At 42.0% G+C, this 19,490-nt stretch overlaps 4 protein-coding genes across 10 annotated transcripts in view; 1 reads left to right on the top strand and 3 right to left on the bottom strand.

Moving 5' to 3' along the window:
- The window catches only part of dpp6a (dipeptidyl-peptidase 6a), a 105,928-nt gene extending 99,413 nt beyond the window's left edge, over positions 1–6,515 (top strand). For both annotated transcript variants that reach the window (XM_062379092.1, XM_062379093.1), the window contains exons 18-26: positions 742–849; positions 1,646–1,715; positions 2,167–2,361; positions 2,796–2,850; positions 2,978–3,077; positions 3,774–3,832; positions 3,931–4,003; positions 4,095–4,168; positions 4,840–6,515. In XM_062379092.1, the coding sequence (XP_062235076.1) occupies positions 742–849; positions 1,646–1,715; positions 2,167–2,361; positions 2,796–2,850; positions 2,978–3,077; positions 3,774–3,832; positions 3,931–4,003; positions 4,095–4,168; positions 4,840–4,989 (884 nt within the window). In that variant the 3' untranslated portion in view covers positions 4,990–6,515. The remainder of the gene's footprint in view (positions 1–741; positions 850–1,645; positions 1,716–2,166; positions 2,362–2,795; positions 2,851–2,977; positions 3,078–3,773; positions 3,833–3,930; positions 4,004–4,094; positions 4,169–4,839) is intronic.
- A 227-nt stretch (positions 6,516–6,742) lies between these two features.
- On the bottom strand, positions 6,743–10,007 carry ggh (gamma-glutamyl hydrolase (conjugase, folylpolygammaglutamyl hydrolase)). Its single transcript, XM_062379095.1, has 9 exons — positions 9,571–10,007; positions 9,365–9,464; positions 9,209–9,259; positions 8,598–8,682; positions 8,388–8,526; positions 7,977–8,083; positions 7,716–7,806; positions 7,486–7,620; positions 6,743–7,388 (listed from the first exon to the last, which is right to left on the bottom strand). Exons 1-9 carry the CDS (start codon positions 9,698–9,700, stop codon positions 7,270–7,272), a joined length of 957 nt encoding a protein of 318 aa, XP_062235079.1. The 5' UTR covers positions 9,701–10,007; the 3' UTR covers positions 6,743–7,269.
- A 96-nt stretch (positions 10,008–10,103) lies between these two features.
- Positions 10,104–11,424, bottom strand: LOC133932430 (apolipoprotein D-like). The gene is made up of 5 exons (XM_062379096.1): positions 11,275–11,424; positions 11,043–11,147; positions 10,835–10,956; positions 10,649–10,737; positions 10,104–10,578 (listed from the first exon to the last, which is right to left on the bottom strand). The coding sequence occupies exons 1-5, from the start codon at positions 11,287–11,289 to the stop codon at positions 10,343–10,345; spliced, it is 567 nt and encodes a 188-aa protein (XP_062235080.1). The 5' UTR covers positions 11,290–11,424; the 3' UTR covers positions 10,104–10,342.
- Positions 11,425–12,253: 829 nt separating this feature from the next.
- LOC133932746 (collagen alpha-1(XVIII) chain-like) overlaps positions 12,254–19,490 on the bottom strand; it is a 44,956-nt gene continuing 37,719 nt past the window's right edge. For 4 of the 6 annotated variants that reach the window (XM_062379567.1, XM_062379569.1, XM_062379571.1 and 1 more), the window contains 21 exons: positions 19,338–19,412; positions 19,171–19,236; positions 18,838–18,891; positions 18,519–18,608; positions 18,345–18,380; positions 18,154–18,207; positions 17,818–17,874; positions 17,643–17,702; positions 17,492–17,533; positions 16,189–16,216; positions 15,976–16,044; positions 15,733–15,758; positions 15,531–15,629; positions 15,282–15,438; positions 15,110–15,189; positions 14,852–14,980; positions 14,671–14,718; positions 14,503–14,565; positions 14,072–14,269; positions 13,877–13,992; positions 12,254–13,792 (listed from right to left, as the gene is read on the bottom strand). In XM_062379567.1, the coding sequence (XP_062235551.1) occupies positions 13,591–13,792; positions 13,877–13,992; positions 14,072–14,269; positions 14,503–14,565; positions 14,671–14,718; positions 14,852–14,980; positions 15,110–15,189; positions 15,282–15,438; positions 15,531–15,629; positions 15,733–15,758; positions 15,976–16,044; positions 16,189–16,216; positions 17,492–17,533; positions 17,643–17,702; positions 17,818–17,874; positions 18,154–18,207; positions 18,345–18,380; positions 18,519–18,608; positions 18,838–18,891; positions 19,171–19,236; positions 19,338–19,412 (1,749 nt within the window). In that variant the 3' untranslated portion in view covers positions 12,254–13,590. The remainder of the gene's footprint in view (positions 13,793–13,876; positions 13,993–14,071; positions 14,270–14,502; positions 14,566–14,670; positions 14,719–14,851; positions 14,981–15,109; positions 15,190–15,281; positions 15,439–15,530; positions 15,630–15,732; positions 15,759–15,975; positions 16,045–16,188; positions 16,217–17,491; positions 17,534–17,642; positions 17,703–17,817; positions 17,875–18,153; positions 18,208–18,344; positions 18,381–18,518; positions 18,609–18,837; positions 18,892–19,170; positions 19,237–19,337; positions 19,413–19,490) is intronic. The other 2 variants (XM_062379568.1, XM_062379572.1) reach the window with 1 other exon arrangement.

Below are 19,490 nucleotides of genomic sequence, written 5' to 3'. Positions count from 1 at the left end.
GTGTGTCATCTTTCATCAACATGAGGTCGCTGCCCTGACTTTGTTAAAACAACTCTGCAGTTTGATTTTATAACTGCAGCTGTTCAACTGTGATTTTTTTTTGTGGGTAATTGAGTTTATTCCGTTTCACAGGCTGTTTGTACACCGACAGGTTGTTCTGCAGTTAACATCACTGACATCTGTAAAGAACGCCTCGTGTTGTTAGGAGAGTGTTGATCAGGCAACACAGGGAGGAAGCTGCCTGTGTTCAGAGTGCGTTTCCTGCTCCCCCCCCCCCCCCGACTTCAGCTTCCAGTGCAACCCAAGGCAATGAGCCGGCTGCACAAACCACCTGTTACCTGCTGAATAAGCACAGCTGGTTTCTCTTTCTAGGGCAAACTCTGGATTATCCAGGTCACAGACTCAGCTGCTCTCATGTCTGTGTCTGTGGGATGGGATTAGTTGAGGTTCATGTTGGAGGACTGGGAGGATTCTGATAATGTGTGGGCATGATTTCTTGTTTTAATCTAAAAAACACAGCTCCACACATTGTTTTCCATATTCGAATGAATACATCATCTAGGTGATGGATATGGGAAATTCTAGAAAATAGCTGAAGAAGATTGTAAACGCATTTTCTGTTTTTAAAAGCTTTTAAAATATATTTAGTTGTAATTTCAAGATGTAACTTCAGATGTATAATTTGAACTTGAACCACGTCTCTGTCCACACATGAAGACACATCTTGTTTTCTGTCTGCAGGTATTACAGAAGTCTACAAACTGGAGAGCAACGAGAACCTGAGGCTGACCTTGGATTCCATGCAGATGCCCACAGTGGAGTACAAGGAGATCCACATGGATGATTACAGTACGTGTCACGATAAACATCAGTCAACAACCAGAAACATGCAAATTAGATACTGAACAATAAATCTGTGTCTGCGTTTATGTAGAAATGAATCTTAAAATATGGTGAGATGTTAATTTAACAGTTTCTTTAGTGAGACGACAGCAGAAACTGCTCTGAGGAGAATAACGTCACATACATTCCTGAAGCCGTTCTTTGTGAGAAAGGGTATTTTTTCTTAAATCCTTAACATTAGTCGAGTCAGCAGATCGGATCCACAGCAGCTGGAGGCGCCTATTGGAAGTTATGCTGCCAGAGGAGGTTCAAGCAGTTATTAAAATCCAAAGGTGCAGCAGCGCTGTCAATGTGTAATGGATGTGTTCAATAAAAAACCAAAAGATTATGAGATGATATATAAGATGATGATATTAGCTTATTGTTTTTGTCTATTCTACAGAGTTAGATGAAGATCAGATCCCATTTCATGTAAATTTATGTAGAAAAAGTCAATTCCAAAAGGTTCAATTACTTTTTTCTGCCACTGTAGTTAAATGTGATGTTTTAATTATAATTTAATCTGAAAACACATCAGTTAAGCTGCCATTAGGGCAGAAATATCACTTTTCTTTACTGCCTGCAATTAAAATCTATTTGTCATTTGTTTAACGTCTCCCAATTAATTCGATTTCCAGAAAAAAGATATTAGTTGAAGCACAGCTTGTGATCATTAAAGATAACAGAAATTTAAAAGGATGAATTAAATGTTGCGTTTCATCCGGCTTCATTGAAGTGTGTTTATTGTGTGTCTGCCTCGCAGCTTTGTCGATGCAGATCCTGAAGCCCGCAGGCTTCGTGGAGACGAATCACTACCCGCTGCTCCTGCTCGTGTGAGTATCAGTGCACGTTTTCACACACTCACACGTCGGTGAAGTTTGTGTGACTCACATCCACTCTCCTCTCTGATGTGTTGGAGATTTTCTTGGCAGAACTTTAATCAGACGTATTCAAATGCGTTCCTTTGTCCTCTAGACGGATGATAAATTCACTGCGGATGAGGAAACGTCTCCTGCTGTTCTTCTTATTCTGTCATCAGCGTTTTGTTGTTTTACTCCTTACCTCACATCTCAGCTGCTCTGCTTGTACATGTCGGACTCCCTCCATGTTAACATTTTTAATCCTGAGAAGTTTCATCATTACCTCTTGTCTGTGAACATTTTCTCAAATCATCTTTGGAATAAAATTAAACTTTCCAATCCTGCGTAGAGAAGCTAGAGAAACCATCAAACTTCCCCTGTAGAGATGTGTGTGTGTAATCCGTCTGTCCTTGTTACTGTGCAGCGATGGGACACCTGGTGGTCAGATGGTGTCAGAGCAGTTTCACATAGACTGGAGCACGGTGCTGGTGAGCAGCTTCGGCGCCATCGTGATGCGGTGTGACGGCCGGGGCAGCGGCTTCCAGGGAACCAACCTGCTGCACCGCATCCAGAAGAGAGTGGGCGTGTTCGAGGAGCAGGATCAGAAGGACGCGCTCAAGTATGTGTGGAGCGGCACGTTTTCATCTTGTGTTCCTGGAAACATCCAGAGCAGACGGGTGTTAAATGGCAATTTCGATAACAGAGAGTTGTTAAAGCAAAACATCATATTAGGAGATGCTTTAATAAAAGAGCTGTCAGATCCAAATCTGTGTCATGATGTCATGAAATGATAATTGTGTTAACAGGAGGCCATATATGTTATAATATGTATACTAAATATATCTGTATATTTTAAGAATTAATTGGCGAATTCAAAATATGGATTTAATAACTTAAAAAGTTGCAAAATAATATTACCACCCTCCTGTTTATTTTTCTCCAGCTCATCTGTGCATCACTTTTGAACTTGATTTACGGAAGCAATAGAAAGCTCCTTTGAAACATCTCTAACTATTGATTTCCCTGACGTGAACCTATGTTTATCTGTTGCAGTTTTATTTTGAAAGAGCCGTATGTTGACAAAACCAGAGTTGGGGCTTTTGGACAGGTAAGAGACGAGTCAGTGTGGAGGTAAGCGGAATTGAACATGTGTCTGTGGACGTCCCCCTCTGTGATAACATGTGTCTTCTGTGTGTGTGTGTGTGTGTGTGTGTGTGTGTGCGTGTGCGTGTCAGGTGTACGGCGGCTACGTGACCAGCTTGTTGGTCAGTGGCGAGGAGACTCCGGTGAAGTGTGGAGCTGTGCTGTCGCCCATCACAGACTTTGAATTATACGGTGAGAGAAAACTTGAAATCTGTAGCCTCTGCTCTGCGTCGTAAACAAATCCAGTTTCTCTGCCGCGGCCGGGAAGTCGTCAAAAACAGGGAGAGGACGGAGAGATGGTGAATCTGGAACCTTTAACCCTGCAACCGGAAGAAGTTTCAGTCGCCGTGTTAAACATAAACATGAACCGTGTGAGGGAAGCGCTCGTTCACCTCCTCGTTGAGCTGCTGCCGATGGAACTGCACCGGGAACCCAATCAAACAAAGATACCTAAACCGGCCTCACTTCAGCTACCAAAGGAATGGAAATGTGTGAAATGCAGAATTGTGTGATGGAGAGAGAGGGATGGAGAGAGGGAGAGAGGGATGGAGGACGACAGCAGCTCCTGTAGCCGTAGATTCACCGAGTCAGGAAACTGCAAATTAAGGAGGAGCTGGATTTGGCGGCGTGACGAATTTCTCATCTATTTGATTTCTCTCGCTCTCGGGGTGAGAGACATGCCGTGACACCGGATGAGTTCGGAATTACAAATGATGGCGGTCCGCGGCAGCTTAGAGACTAAATAATGTGTTCATGTGTGAATTTATCTGAACGTGGAAAAGAAAAACCTGAAGATATCGACTTTTACTCCTCAAAGTGTCAAGAGAGAAACTTGATTTTTAATGCCAATGAAAAGTGTTTATTAGTAATTGCATCTTTTATTTCCAGCCTCTGCATTTTCAGAGCGATACCTCGGATTGCCAAAACCTGATCCACGGGCATACGCAGTAAGATTACATAATGACAATTTTAATATCTCAAATTCCAGTTGATTATTGTAAAATCCAATTGATCCCATTTGCTTCTGTGTGTCTTTCCTCTGCAGATGGCAAATTTAGCACATAGAGCGTCTCAGTTCATTGATAAGAAGTTTCTTATTATCCATCCGACAGCTGACGGTAAGTCCAGAATTATTGAAACGTGCAAAGAGAATTTAAAAAAATTAGAATCTGACATTTTTGGGCATCTGTCTTGTTCTGTATTTTGCAGAAAAAGTTCATTTCCAACATACGGCTAAATTCATTGCACAGCTCATCAATGAAAAGGCCAACTACACTTTACAGGTACGTGGTTCTGCGCAGCACAGCCAGTGTCTCTGCTCGTCTTTCTCTTCCCTGGCTCACTGAGTCTCAGACCTTCCGGGACTTCTCCATCCCGGCGGGGATCCCACAGCGGGCCGAGGATTAGCCGCTAACAATGCCTTTCTTCCACATAATGAGATTATGAGACCTCGGTGCATTAACGCCGGCACTAATCCAATTAGGAGACAGTGAGGAGCGGCTGGATGTTCGTCGGAGCTGGTTATTGACCAGCAGACGAGTCCCTTTGCTCACACACACATTGAACTGGTTTCTGCAGCAGCTTCTGTGGGATTCAGGTTAACACGAGTAAACACTCAGTTAGAATGGGTGTTAAGCTCATGAAATGAACGTCCCACTGGTGCTGGATTCATTTCTGATTTAATGGAAATAATAATAGTTTTAAAGGAGCTTTCTTTTTTTATGATTTTAAACATAAACAAAGTTGATTGGACAATTAATGAATAAACTTTTAGCTTTTTAATTCTTTATCCACGTATTTCACTTTCAATGCTCTGCAATCAGAATTTCAACCCAAGGGTGAATTAAAGTTTTCATTAGGAGAACCCTTCTATTTAGAGTTGTGGTGTGTGGTGAGGTTTGAAAACTTCACCCAGGTGTGTAGTGAAGTTCTCACCGAGTTCTCCTGCTCTCAGATCTACCCGGACGAAGGCCACTTCATCCACAGTGAGGCCACGAGGCAGCACCTCAGTCAGTCCCTGGTGAACTTCTTCGAGGAATGCTTCAGGCTACCGGAGCGAGTGTTTGAGGAGGCTCTGGAGGAAGAGAGCGAAGAAGAGGGTTAGGGCTCCTGCGCCCCCTCCCCCCCCCACCCATACAGTCATCTACCACAACACTGGCGTCCCAACAGTCCACAATATGCAACTCTCATCTGCTCTTTCACTGGTTTTGGTTTTGCATCTGGATTCCCTGCGTGTCCACCTGTTGAACTTGAGGCGGATCTACTCCTGCTTCCATCCTCCTCGTTTTGTGCCCTGAGTTCGAACCCAAAAGGCCGACAAGAGACCGCCGACTCGACCCGATGTTTTGGAATATACGATGGACATGACAGGAAGCAGTCTGGACCATCTCCTCCAGAGCAGTGGAGAGGAAGCACCGGCTCTCACACAGACTTTGACGCTGTGAGGAGAAGGAGCACCGTACAGCACAGAACTCCAGGGCTTGTATATTAATGGAAATCAGACGCCCGGTGGGAAAAAGAAAAAAAACGCTTCTGTGGGCGACTGGAAAGGAGCAGGATGCAGGAAATGTAACTATTTTTAAAGTCGTGAAGAACTTTCCGTGTTGGACTGTGGTCGTGTCTGTTGTTTTATGTAAAATAGCACACAAACATTCACTCAGCTATTACAGAGACAATTTCTTTTTGGATTCCATGTTTGCTCCCGATGTTGGTTTCATCTTGTTGCCTCATGTATTCCAGTGATTCCGATTGAACTGAAAAGTGTTTGGAAGAAAAGAGTCACGATGGGTTTCTCAATGTTCGTTTTAGATTCTTTTTAACCTGGTTTTAACAAACGTTCTTAACAGAAACTTGTTTTTTGGTCACTGTGCCTTACTTTATCAGAACACATCCTGCTGTGGGACTCATTCTATTGGACTGGTTTGATGTTTGAGGAGATATATGTTTATGTGCGATTGCTCCCACTCGTTTCCATCCCGAACAAAACCGAAGTCACAGCCTCACCAGCCAATTAGCTTAGTGTTAGGACTGAGGCAGAGCTAGTTAGGGTTAGTTAGCTGTAGATCAATCTGCCAACCAGCTGCACACTGTGATTTAAAGAAAAGGAAATACATCTTCACACCGAGGTTAAAAATGAACAGAATCAAGAAACCAGAGTTTATTATCGAACGCTACCTAAACTTTAAATCGATGAACACGTGGAACAGGGTTTGAAGGCAGGAAGCCGACAGGTGAGTCGCGTTATATTCTGAAAACACATTTGCTTCAGAGTCCATCTCATGGAAAATACAGAATATAAAAGGATGAATTACTGAGGCACAAGTTTCATTTTCCATGTTTCTAATTTCTTTTTATTTAAATGGACATTTGTGTTACATTCCAGTGCATGTTCAGAAGTTTTTTGCAGCACTACCCCCCCTCCCTCCCCCCGATCAGTTCCACATGGTACTTTTGACATCTTGAATGTTCCTTACTGGATTGCATAAATTACATTTCCAGTAGTATTGTGATTGAGAACCCAGTCTCGTCAGCTTGATGTGTAAATGTTATTCAAATATCATTTTATTCTAAATAGAGAAAAAAACAATATTACCTGAGTGTTATTTGTGCATAAAAGCATTTTGGAAATTACATGTGACTTTTCATTTCTCTTCTCCTGCTGCTGTCCTGGACTTGAGTTGGACGTGGACGTTATAAATAACCAATCGCAGCGTGGAACTCTCTTGCCCGTGGTTGAGGACATTTTTCCAAGGCGCTTAACTTTGTAACCCGAAGCATAGAAGCCGATTAAAGGCAGATTGTGGCATGAAGGTAAATGTTAGAATAAAGAAAAGTAGATATTTTATCAGCGTACAATGTTGTTGGCTCATTTGTTTTATTATTTTTTGGCCACATGGGATCTATGGAGCACCACAAGTGTCACATATACTAAAGTATTTCATTTATTAACAACAATTTGTGAGATTATAAATATGCATTCATAAATTTCTTTACTGGTGATGGATCATTTATTTCTGTGACACTTGTGCGTACATAGGAAGCAGCAGAACCAAACGCAACATTTACATGTTATCACTGTTAAAACTTTTTGGAATGTAAACACAAACACATTCAAGGTAAAATGCCTAAAAATGCAGCTTCATGCAGCATTAATATCACATGTAAACCAGATTAAACATCATCTGACATTTTGTAAATCCTGCACTGCATCATGCTGCACATTCCTGCAAACATCCTTTTACCCCAACTTCAGGCTTTTTCAACAAATTGATTAAAAGCAGCAAACATCAAATCAAACATGAAGATTTACCCGTAAAGATTCACAAGTGATGAATGCAGCCAATCAGCGGCTCAATGTGGAAAAGCTCATGTGCAAAGAGACAAATCAGAAAAGATAGATCTGCTCGAAGGCGCTGTGATTCCCGGTGTAAACAGGATTGTAGTTGTATATCAGCGCTTTGTTCTCCCCCTCCTCCGACGCAAAGCTGTGGAAGTTCTTCCTGGCTGCAGTGACACAAAGGGAAACTCAAAATCCACTTCACGCTCCATCAGGCAGATACTGACGATTCTAAGGGAGAACCAGAGATAAAGCTCTTCATACCTTCGCTGACGAAGAACTCTGCCATGTAGAAGGTGGTCCTGATGGCCGATGGAGTGTGTGGGATGTACGGCCGCGTCCACTCAAATGCATTCTTCTCTGGATGCCACTGTGTCGCATAAATTGGGTAATCATATGCTGCGGAGAGGTAAACAAAGAGGACTCAGGTTTAAAACACTTCAGTGGGATCTATTCTGTTTTAAACCTATTAAGTGGTGCTGCATCATTTCTACCTTCCACTGTGGACACAAACTGGGTTTCTCCGTCCGTGTTTGTGGAGAGAACTTTGTAAAACGTCTTCAGGTCCTCGTTGGTGTCGTAAGTCTGAAAGGTAAATCAACATGAAGCACGTTAAAACAAACCCTGTTTGTCTTTGTGCTTTTCAGTGTCAGAAAAATGCTTTAGGGGGGTTTTCACTGCACCGTTTACTAAATGATGTAAATCAAGTTTTACAATGGAAGATTTTCTTGTCGTAACAATAATGGACGACTCACCAACGAAGCCAAACTCCACGTGTGAGAGTTTTCTGTCAGTGGCTGAGATTCCAGATCTTTCATGAGTTCAGCTGGGAAACCTTTAAACATCCGGCTGCCGCTGGTTTCTAGAGGTGGGGTCACAACATTGAGATCATTTAAAACAAAATAAAGGACATTTAAGAAGCTAAAGACGTCTTGAAATGAAACAATAACTAGTCTGGCATCATCAGAATAATTTGGACATGTTTCCAGACAAAACCTAAGATATTAAGATCTTATTATTTTGTCAGTCTAACTGTTACGTTAAGATAAATCTGGCTAAGGAGATAAAATCATAGAAAAGACATGGATAACACAGAGCAGAAGATATCTGGATACATCAGCACAATACTGATTCAAGATCAGTAGCCACGTGTCTTTAAGTCGTACCATTAGTGAAGTCCAGCGGCAGGGACACACCACTTGTGTTGGTGTGCGTCAGTAACGACTTTCCACTCGTCAGGTACATCAGCTGCTCGAACCCGAGGCAGGTTCCCCACACAGGGAAGTAGTCGCCTCGCTTGTTCGCCTGAAACGTCACACACAGTTTAAAAACACGCTCCAACATCAACAAACTGGTTTCAACTTTTAAAAGATTACCTCAATGGCAAGATCATAAAAGATTTTTGCAGCCCGTTCATAACCAGATGAGATGATGCTGACTCCTCCACCCGGGTAGAGGATCCTGTTAACAACACACACACACACAAAGGAAGAAAGAGGTTATAGAGTAAATATTGGTATCCTTTTTATCATATATACATCCAGGGGGTATGTATATAACCTCATGTTATATGGGCTCTCTTTCAGACAGCAGGGTCAACAAACTCTGAGCAAAACTTGAGCCGACAAAAGTTTACATGAAAAATCTGATCTTAGTTAAACGTTTGTCTGGTGAGCGGGAAAATATAGATATTAATCTGAAATATCGGGAAAATATCTGAGTGAGTCAATATGAGAAAGTAGAAGGAAAATACCGGAAAATCCACAATGTTGATGTTTCACACATGAAAATAAAAGATACTATAATCTCAGTATGAAATATTGTTTTCATACATGACGCAGACAAAGATGTCAACTTAAAAAAAAGACGAGGGTTTTTGGAAATATGATCTTTTGCTAAACGAATAAAATTTGGTTGATTGATGATTTTAAACTTTATCTTCTCCACCCCCTATCAAGTTAACTTTACATTATTAAAGCACATTTACCCATTGATGGAGTTGAACAGGGTCTGGTACTCCTCCAGTGTCTGGTTGATCCTGCAGGGACAGAGCAGACCAGCAGTGAGACAGCAGGTTTCTCTCCACTGGGAATGATGGTTATAAACAATAAGTTAATAATTCATAGTTTCATAAGATCCTCACATGACGGGGACGACCCTCGCTCCCGCTGCCTCCAGGAACTTCACGTAGGAAGCAGCGATGTACGAGCTTTGTTTCGAATAAACCTCCTGAGCCAGAACCCCTGAGAGGGAAACACACGTGTGAAACAACAACAATAACAACAACAACAATAACCCGCAGGGGTTGTGTTAAAGAAGCAGGAGGTGACGAGACAACATGGAACTCACCCACCACGGGTCTGTCGTTCCTCTTGGCCGAGGAATAGAACGGGAAGCACAGCAGAGGAACGAGAAACAACGGAACCATCATGATTCTGAAAGCAAAACAAACATCAGCTCGTTTCACCGCAGTCGCCATTACCCGCCGGCGACTGCACTTCCGGGTTGCTTCAAAATAAGAGCACGCCTGCCCTCAAATAACCTTGGTTATGTCATCATTTTTTTTCCTACTATATTAAAATGAACTTGATATTTTCAACAGTGATAATTTGTCCATTAATTTGTTTCAAAGCGACCACATACATTTAGATTGGTAAATATATATATATATATATATATATATATATATATATTTTAATAGAACAAACTATTCCATTCCTGTGAAATAATAAAAGAAAATGTGTATTTCAACTTAACAGGAATATTTTTGAGATAAAGAGTTTTAAAATAAGTACTTGTGTTAGTTCAGAGCCTCTGAAGTCCCAAAAGATGAATGTGCTCACAAGATTGCTCCCACATGACAAAAATTAAATCATACTACATTGTTTTGAGAAGATGTTTGTGTTTTAATCACTCAGATGCACAAAAGCATATCACACATAGGATTGTCAGGAATCATTTCCTGCGCCACATGAAGGACTTATTGTTGATGTTTGGGATTTACATGATAAATACAATTATTTTAAATGGAATAAACATAAACATAAACAGCATTGCTTAAAGGATAAGATTCACATTTCTGTAAGAGGAAGTTCTTGTCCCCATTTGTTCTGATCCTTCTTCAGATCATGACATCACAGCCAGTCTGGTTTGTAACCTTCAGTCTGTTCACGTTTACACCAGCAGCAGTCAGATCCTCGTGGAGTCTGCTGACCAGGTCCTCCGGCAGCTCCCGGGTGCGAGCCAGGATCCAGGCGAAGTCAATGTGGAAAAGACGGAGGTAGTCTGAGCAGGAGTAGACCAGAGAGTAGGACTGGTAGTCTGTGGAGAGAACCCAGTACGGACCATCTGGAACACCTGGATACAGAAGTTACAGTAAAACACTCAATTTCCCAAAAGATTAAAACTGCATTCAGAGTTCGCCCACCTTTAAAGAAGCTGACACCCAGCTTGGCCGGCTGAGACGGGTCTTTAACTCTGGCAACACCTTCGATGGAGTTTATCTTCCCATTAGACCTTTACAGAGAGGAAGAAAAGGAAACTTTACATTAATAATTAATTCATATATATTCTCACATTAGAAGTAAAAGAAGTATTCAAGTTCAATCCTTACAGCAACTCTGAATTGTAAACTCTGACTGTCCCGTCAGCGAGAGGAGAATAAGTGGCCTGGACACATTTCCCTCTCTCAAACAGAGCCGGGAGCTTCTCTATCTCGTACCAGGTCCCCATGTACTACAGGGAAAGCAGAGCAGTGTGAGTTCAGCTGCAGCTGAGCGTTACAACAGAACAGGACCAGAAGGAAAGAGTCAGTGTTTTACCTCCGTGACGTTGAAGTACTCTTGAACTGACGGCTGAGGGCAGTTCCCGAGGTGGAGGGACTGAGCGTCGGTGGCCACGGTCGACAGGAGGAGCACGAACAGAACCTTCACACGGAATCTAGAAGAGTTAATGTGATGAAGAGTGGAACAGTCACCTGGACAATTCCAGAGGATGTTTCTCATTCTGCACATTACAAGTATTATCATGATATTCCCTCAATGCATTTAGTACCTGGATCTTCTTCATGTTCAAGTCGCTGGAGACTCTCCGATAGAAAACACGATTTCAAAAGAAGTGAAGCAACAGCACCATGTGACATGTGCTCTGTCTTTTCAGCTCAGTACAAACTGACCAGTGTTTGTTTTGTGGGATTTGTTTAGTTTCCTCTGCACATCAGACCTTTGGAAGTCAACTGTGTTTGAAGAGCTAAACATCTGTCAACGAAACCTTTGACCTTCAGTACAGAGTTATCTAACAATCACATTCAGCTCAAACTACAGTATAATAGTTCTGCCTTCAGCTGCCCTCAGGGTAACTGTTGTAGGCAGCTCATTATTTACTTTGTGAATTATTAATAATGTAGTGGGCTCAATATTTAAGATAATAAATGGCAACCTTAAAGGTCAGGAGGTTTTGAACAATAATATTTCAATGGATCGTTTCATTCACGAGTGAAACATGCTGTTTATATTATGCAAACAAACAGGTCAAATGACACTTGGTCTTTTGTTTCCTCATATTCCAATGCCGACCAGTTAAACGCCAGATAATGAACCAACAGTATCAGAATAACATGTATTTAAATTCAGGTTTGCATATGAATTATGAGTGAAGAACATCTTTAAGGCCTCCAGGATACACAAAGTGTTTAAGTGTCTTTAAGTTGGAAGCGCAAAGATGGAAGTAAAGATCACAAATATTTTATTTCCACCTGTGTACATTCAATATATATGCAAACACACACGCATACATCACAATCCTTGTACGAACCAAATTTAAGCATCTTTCCTTATGGCTATCAAACATTCAATACCCTCTGTTTGTTATTTAGTTTTCATTCTGAAATGTCTCAATCTTTGACATTAGAAATGAAAATAGGCAGAATTAATAAATAAAATCCAAGCTTCTCTATTTAGGGTCTGTTATATTTTCAGTAAGTTGAGTTTTTGAGTTATTTTCTTACCTGCATTGAGAATGAAACAAGATCCGGTTATGAAAAGAAAAATCTTTATTCAACAAAGCACCAACATTCATACAAAAATGTGCTCTCACTTTTGCCAGCATGAAATGACTTTGTAAGATTTGGATTTTATTGGATTGTGAAAATATTTTTTGCTTGTTTAAATCGTGTGCATTAAACTCTTAAACTTTGAGTTTGTCGACATTCTCCAGAAAAGTATGAGCTTAAAAACAACTGTACAAAAAGCAAAAAAAAAAGTGATGAAAACAGTCATTTGACAAACAATGAACGATAAATTACATTCTTAAATTGAATCATTTGATTTCATGTTATGTGCTGTGACGGTATAAATAAGTCTAAATGGATTTAAATTAAATAGCCTAGAAAGAGCTGCTAAGGAGTGAGATCACCGAGGTGTAAGAAAAGCTACAAACACGTTCAAGAATGAAAATGTTGAACTAAAGAATTGTTTTAAAATGAAGTACAGTGCAAAAATATTTACTTTGGTGGCAACACTGGTCGTCCGGTCGTCCTGCTGTCGGACAAGGGACAGCTCTTAAGGTCTGGCTCTTGAAATGTTGAGTAAACGTCTCCTGAAATTCTTGACAAATATTAAAAAAAAATATCCACAACAACCTGTAAACAAAACAACGAAAGTCGCCTTTTGACGCTTCTGTTGAAAAGTCTTTGGGGATCTCTCAGGGCAGGTTTCAGGTTCAGGTGCAGATTTCTGTGTGTCCTCGTCCTCGACTCTCAGTCCTCTGTAAGAAGGACGAGACGGATGCAAAAGAGACGTCTTATCCTCAACACACCCGGGTGACTATGTGCAGCCGTTTGTGTTGCTTTGTTTGATTCTCACAAACCCATCTTGAGGCATTTGTTTGGAGTAACAGGTAAAGGTGCAGCATTTATCATTTTAACAGTAATAAATTATTTACTTTGAAAGGACAGCTTCAATCGAATTTATACGAAGACTGGCAGCCGCCATCAGGCTCTGCTGCATTTTACATTATGTGCCACAACAGTGGAGTTAATGGGAAATCCATCATGTTACTTTACAACACACGCGGACATTGTTTTTTGCAAGGAATCCTCCAAACTTCACTTTTCAATAAATCTCTGTTTGTAACCGCGTCTGAATCTTTCTCCTCACAAAGTGACGTGTGGAGAAAAACAAGCACAAACACCCTTTTGGCAAAAAGACAGGGTTTTCCTGCCACACAATGCGACACATAGCACCAACCATGTGCTGAAAATGACGTTCTTTGCGGAGAAAGACACATCTGTTCCCAGAATGTTCCACGGTGGCTGGGATGGGTTCCTCGGTGGAGTGGTTTGGGGCGTTGGGGGGGCGGTTGGGACGGGATCTAAGGGTTTTTGTGGGTCTCGATGCAGAGGACGATGTACTCGTTGGAACAGCTTCGCGTCTGCTGGCCCAGGAGCAGCCCTGAGGTCAGGCTGGACGACTGACCCATGACGGACACGTGGTCCGCTTGCCACGTCTCACAGTGTTTGTCCATCACTCGGAAACCCCTGCTGGTGGAGCCGTGCCAGATGTTCTTCTCAGGCCTGGTGGATAGAAGGCAGAAGATGAAAACTTAACAAACTCAAGGGAACAAACAAAGAGGTGGGCGGCCTATAAAGTTTACTGACCAGAAGGGGTCAGCTAAAACGTCCCGGCCATCAAAGGAGTAGATTGGTATCCTGGAATTTACTGGTCCTCCATCGCCGCTGAAAATCGCTCGCCAGTTCCTGAACATCACGTCTCCCTGGAAGACAACACAGAGGTGAGACAGGCGGAGGTGGAGGGTGAACCCTGACAGACATTGAGCAGGGGAGCAGGCTCACCCTGAGGTTGGTGACGGGCAGATTTTCACGGAAGCCAGGGTAGACCACATGGACCAGGTCCTGCCTGTGGGAGGAGATGAAGGCGCGGTAGTTTGGAGCCAAGCCCATCGCCTTGGCCTGCTCGTAACACATGCGGTCGGCCGTGTCGAGCCCCATCAGGCCCCCGGAGTGAGGCTGGTTCAGGGCCACCAGGTTGAGCTGCAGGGAGATGGAGCAACGGGCCAGTGTTAGTCTGGGGATTTGAAACTCATAGGAAGACCTCACAGGACGTTATAGACGTTATATATAACAACAGACAAGGGCTGGGTGATAAAACCATTACAATTATTATCATAATATCATTTTCTTCAATTGCAACAAAACAAAAGGCAGGTGTAATACCTAAATACATTAATTACTTCAAAATAAAAGTACATGCGATTTCCACTCACCCTCTCTTTAACTGAAGTTATTCTTTCTATCGTGTCTCCTCTGATCTGATATGCAACTCGAGGCTGAACGAATAGAAAACAGATGTTATGCAGATGAGCAACGGCCTGTACAATATTTCACAACAGCACTTTTACAGAGTAAAAGCCATAAAAATGATCAACAAGTACCTCGTCCTGTGGAATGATGTTACTGGAGAGGTAGATCAGGCTGCCGAGCTGTGACGACACCACAAAAGACAAAACAAGGTTGTACAATTGGTTCAGTATGTTATGGACTCGTCATGTCTTCTATGTGTATATATAATCTACAGATTAACTCTTAATGTTCAACACTAGCCAGAGTGTTTACCTGTATCTCTTTCCATCCCTGGGAAACCTTGAGGAAGAGACTTCCTGATGCCGTGACGTAGGACAGAGTTCCCTCCGCGTCCCTGAACGTGTTCTGCATCATGCTCTCACGAGTAGAAAAGGTTTTCAGCTGACAAGCAAACACAGAGAAGTCCAATTACATGTGGAGGAGGTGCTGTGGTTAAATATTTATATACAATAAAACTGCAGATGACATGTATACATTCTGTGTGTGGCCAGAGGAAACACATTAACTTACAGATGCTGAGTTACCCGAAGAAGATCCAGGAGGTCCTGGTGGTCCAGGAGGTCCAGGAGCGCCACTCATGGTCAAAGCTGCTGGAATCAAAACATCAACTTTCATATTAAGCTCAGAAGATGAATAAATAGTACTTAAAAAATTAAACATAAGTATAACCGATGGGATGTACCTGAGGAGCCGTATCTTGGGGATGACGAATAGGGTGCTGGAGGCCCTGGTGGCCCAGGAGGACCAACAGGACCAGGTCTCCCATAACCTGGGACACCAGGTGAGCCGGGCACCCCAGGGTGGCCTGGAGGGCCCATCACAGACTCACCTTTAGGACCCTGAACCATGACAGGAGGAAGTTTCTGAGTTTAGTTGTCAATTCTGTGTCAGAAAGGTGATGAGGTTGTGTATCTGTGGAACTTTGACTCACCACCAGTCCTTGTCTACCGGGGTTTCCAGTTTGCCCCAGCATACCGGTCTCTCCCTTGTCTCCCTTCTCCCCTTTCATTCCCTGGTCACCCCTTGGCCACTGTGATGACGCAACACACACAGACACACAAACAAAAACTGAGTCTCATGGAACATTAAACCAACATTTTCCCAAAACAAGAAGACTTTGGTTTGAAACGTACCCAGGTTCCTCTGGGCATCAAAGTACCTACAGAGGAGAAAACACAGGAAGAAACAAACATTACAAATATATTCTAAAAAGCTAGTTCAATCACAGCAGGATGGTTTCATTGAAAAACCGTAGAAAACACTTTAAAGAATTATTATCAACAATTGTTTTTCTCTCTGGTGATAATTAAAGTTGTGATTTGTGTGCGTTTACATAGGGAACGTTGTTGTACTTGAATTCTAACGTGCTGACTCACTTGGTGGAGATGGCATCCCAGGAAGGCCTCTCTCTCCCTTCGATCCTTTCACTCCCGTCTGACAGTTTCCTTGAAGACAAAAATAAATAAATCTACATTAATCCCTAAATCCATGTACGTTAGTAGTATTTTAAGGTTTTATTGTTTTAATATCCTGAATATCCAATTAAATTGACCTATTTAGAAATATTCGTATAATTTTAACCAACGTACCGACTGCGACGCTTCCATTGGGATTAAGCTGAAAAGTACGAAGCACAAACATTATAGTGATTTGTCATTTGAAAATACTCAAGAGTTCTTCTACTCGTCACTTATTAGTCTGTCGTGTTAAAATCACAATCCACATGCAGATGACCATGATACCTGATTTTTAAAAGCTACCTCAGTTGGTTTGTGACACCGAGCCTTCACCTTTCCAGACTGGACGTGAAGCATGCAGGAGTAGGATGGAGTCCGTGAACAGTTCTGAGTGGTGACATGTTACAGGAAGTACTGATGTTACACAGAACCACATGCATGTTAGAGGAAGGATGTGCAAAAGAAACAGAGATGGAAAGAGAGTCGGTGTTCAGGGAGCTGAAGGTGACGACTGGAAATCAGAGAGGAATCACTGTGTTGTTATTTCAATTCATAGAAGAGATTATTCAGGAAACTGAGGTGACTCTCTACCGGCTTGTGAATAACTAATCTGGACAAAACCTTTCATACAACTTGTGTCAGAGAAAAGTACTGAAAAGGAGTTTCATCGTAGATAGAAACTCTGAATGAAGTTTTATACAAATCGATGGTATTTCATTCACAGAAGGTTCTCTGACACAGGCTGTGGTAAAAGGTTTGATTAACACATGCTTTAGTAGCAATACTGATGAATACAGTGTTTTCAGAAAGTACTCAGACCCTTTTACTTTTTTATTATGTTGCAGCCGCTTTCTTGAACCATTTCAAATGTTATTATTTCCCCAAAATCATTCAACACTCATCTCCTCGAGTGGCAAAACAAAAAGTTTATTAAATAGTGAAAGTGAAATGTCCCATTGACACAAGTATTCAGTTGCTTTAGTCGGTTCTTAGTTGAAGCAGCGATTACAGCCTCCGGTCCTCTTATGACTCAACGATCTATTCACACGTGGATTTGTGGATTTTCTGCCCCTTGTTCTCTGCAGATCCTCTCGAGCGCTCTCAGGTTAGATGGAGGACAAACTTTGTCAGGTCTCCCCAGAGATTTCATCAGCTTCAAGAGTCCTGAGTGCTCTGGACCAGGTTCTCACGAAGGTCACCTCTGGTTTCCGAGGCCGGGCTCATGTGCAATCAATTAAGTCTTTGCTCAGGAAAACAATCAAGATGGAGAAACATCTGCCTAGAGTCTGAATACTTATGTCAATGGGATATTTCACTTATTTCTAAACTGAGTGCAGATGAATGTGGGGATTAAAAGATTAGGATATTTTATCCCGAGGCTTAAAAAGTGAAGGGGTCTGAACGTTTTGTAAAAGCACTGTAGACATAAACTTACAGCCATTTTGCAGTGGGGTCTGGGAGGGACGGGGAAAACTGTCTTCAGGAACCAGAGAAGAGAGGATCATAAGCATGTGCACAATAAAAACAAAAAAAAAACATATATGTCCAGTATATATTACTGAAAGTATGTGAGGGTCTGTTCTTACTCCTTTGGGGCAGTTGAACATCCCTGGGCGGCCCGGTGGTCCAGGGGGGCCTGGAGCTCCCTTATGAAGATGATGCAACACAAAAGTGCACAGATTAAAAAAGGATAATTAGACGTTATAAAACGTATTATTACATTTGTCTAACTTCAGAGTTCGAGACTGGTGGGAGACTCACCTGCAGCCCAGCAGAGTCCCCTCTGTCTCCTTTCAGTCCCATCGGGCCTGGACGACCCTTCACAGACACACACACACATTAACCCATTCATCCAACAACAACAACAACTACATGTAAAGTTAGATTGTCTTTAGCACTAATGATTGGGTAGTTTGTCGACTGTGCGGTGTCATTTAATGTAAAATGACGTGTTGAGTTATTTTCACAGCAGAAGACAAACAATTGCTGTTTGAAAAGAACATTTTCAACCTGAGGCTCCTGATTCAAAGAACCAACAATTCATTTGATTAAAACTTAAGTCACACTGGTAATGATTGGTGAGTTCTTGGTGCTTACAGCTCTTCCAGGAAAACCAAACTCTCCTTTAGGCCCCGGGGGTCCCACTGGTCCCTGTTAGAAATACAACAAAGGGTCTGATTGTGTTTCTTTAATATATTTACAATGTTTTTTATCCACAGCATCAATATAAAAATCCAGAAAAGTTAATTTGGTTGAATTTGCTTGTTTTGCTCAACGTCAACACTTACTTGAACACCAGGGGGTCCAGCTACACCGTGATCTCCCTGCAGACACAAACATACATCTTCTCTGATATGTGCAGTTACATTGAAAACGATTTTTGAATGAGCTGTTAATGTTGAAATTTAAATCCTGGGGAACATGTGCGTGTAAAAGAGGAATAAGGTTAAAAGAGATGTAACCTTGATTCCGTTTGGTCCCGCAGGACCCGCCAGGCCTGTCATCATGGCTCCATCCGCTGCCATGATGAAACCTGGCTCGCCCTTTTCACCCTACAGCAAAGTAAACAAACAAACAAACAAGCCACTGTAGACTGAGATATCTGAGTGAATGTAATGTAGAAATATGAACTCGTATTAAACTGGGAAAATGCGGAAATTAGAGGAGCTGTTTCTGAATTACATGAAAACAAGTTTAAAATCTGACAAAAGACACAAACCAACAAAAGAAAATACACAAATAACTCCTGAAATCATACAGACACATGTATATATCACTTACTCTAAGTCCTGGAGGTCCTTGAATACCTGGCAACCCAATGTCTCCCTTCGGACCCTGTGCAAATCAATCAGGTAAAGTTAAATTCAAACTAAAATAACTTCTCATTTGTATATTTGACTCTGTTTTTAAGGGGGAAATGGCGTCTCTACAGGTCGTCACATCTGTGTTTACATACTGTGTCATGTCCTTTACTTTGTATTGTTTCAAATTGGAAACAGCTGAATGCATTAACAGAAACATACGGATGTTACGCTCTGCAAATATCCAACAAACTCCTTTTATACTTCAATGAAGTAATAATCCATGAAGGGTGTTTTTCTTCCTGATACTCACAGCAGATCCCTGAGCATCAAAAAACCCTGAGAAGTTGAAGGCACCGTCCGTGTCGTTGAGTAGAAGCTGAAGAAGACACAGATGCAGAGTGTGTGAACCTCATCACTGAACAGTGTACAGCTCCATCCTGCGTAAGCCTTGAAAAGCTCTGATCAGGTTCTACTCACATCCTGGAGGTTGACGACGGGTCCAGGAGGTCCAGGTGGTCCTGCAGGGCCGGGAACACTGAGTCCCATCTCACCCTGAAAGACACAGGTGATATTTAAACCACTTTAGCAAACAGCAACATGGAGTAACCTGAAAGTCAGAAGTGTTGTGAG

This window comes from Platichthys flesus, chromosome 21, assembly GCF_949316205.1.
Source record: "Platichthys flesus chromosome 21, fPlaFle2.1, whole genome shotgun sequence".
Taxonomy (NCBI): Eukaryota; Metazoa; Chordata; class Actinopteri; order Pleuronectiformes; family Pleuronectidae; genus Platichthys; species Platichthys flesus.
This window is presented reverse-complemented; position numbering and strand designations above follow the sequence as displayed.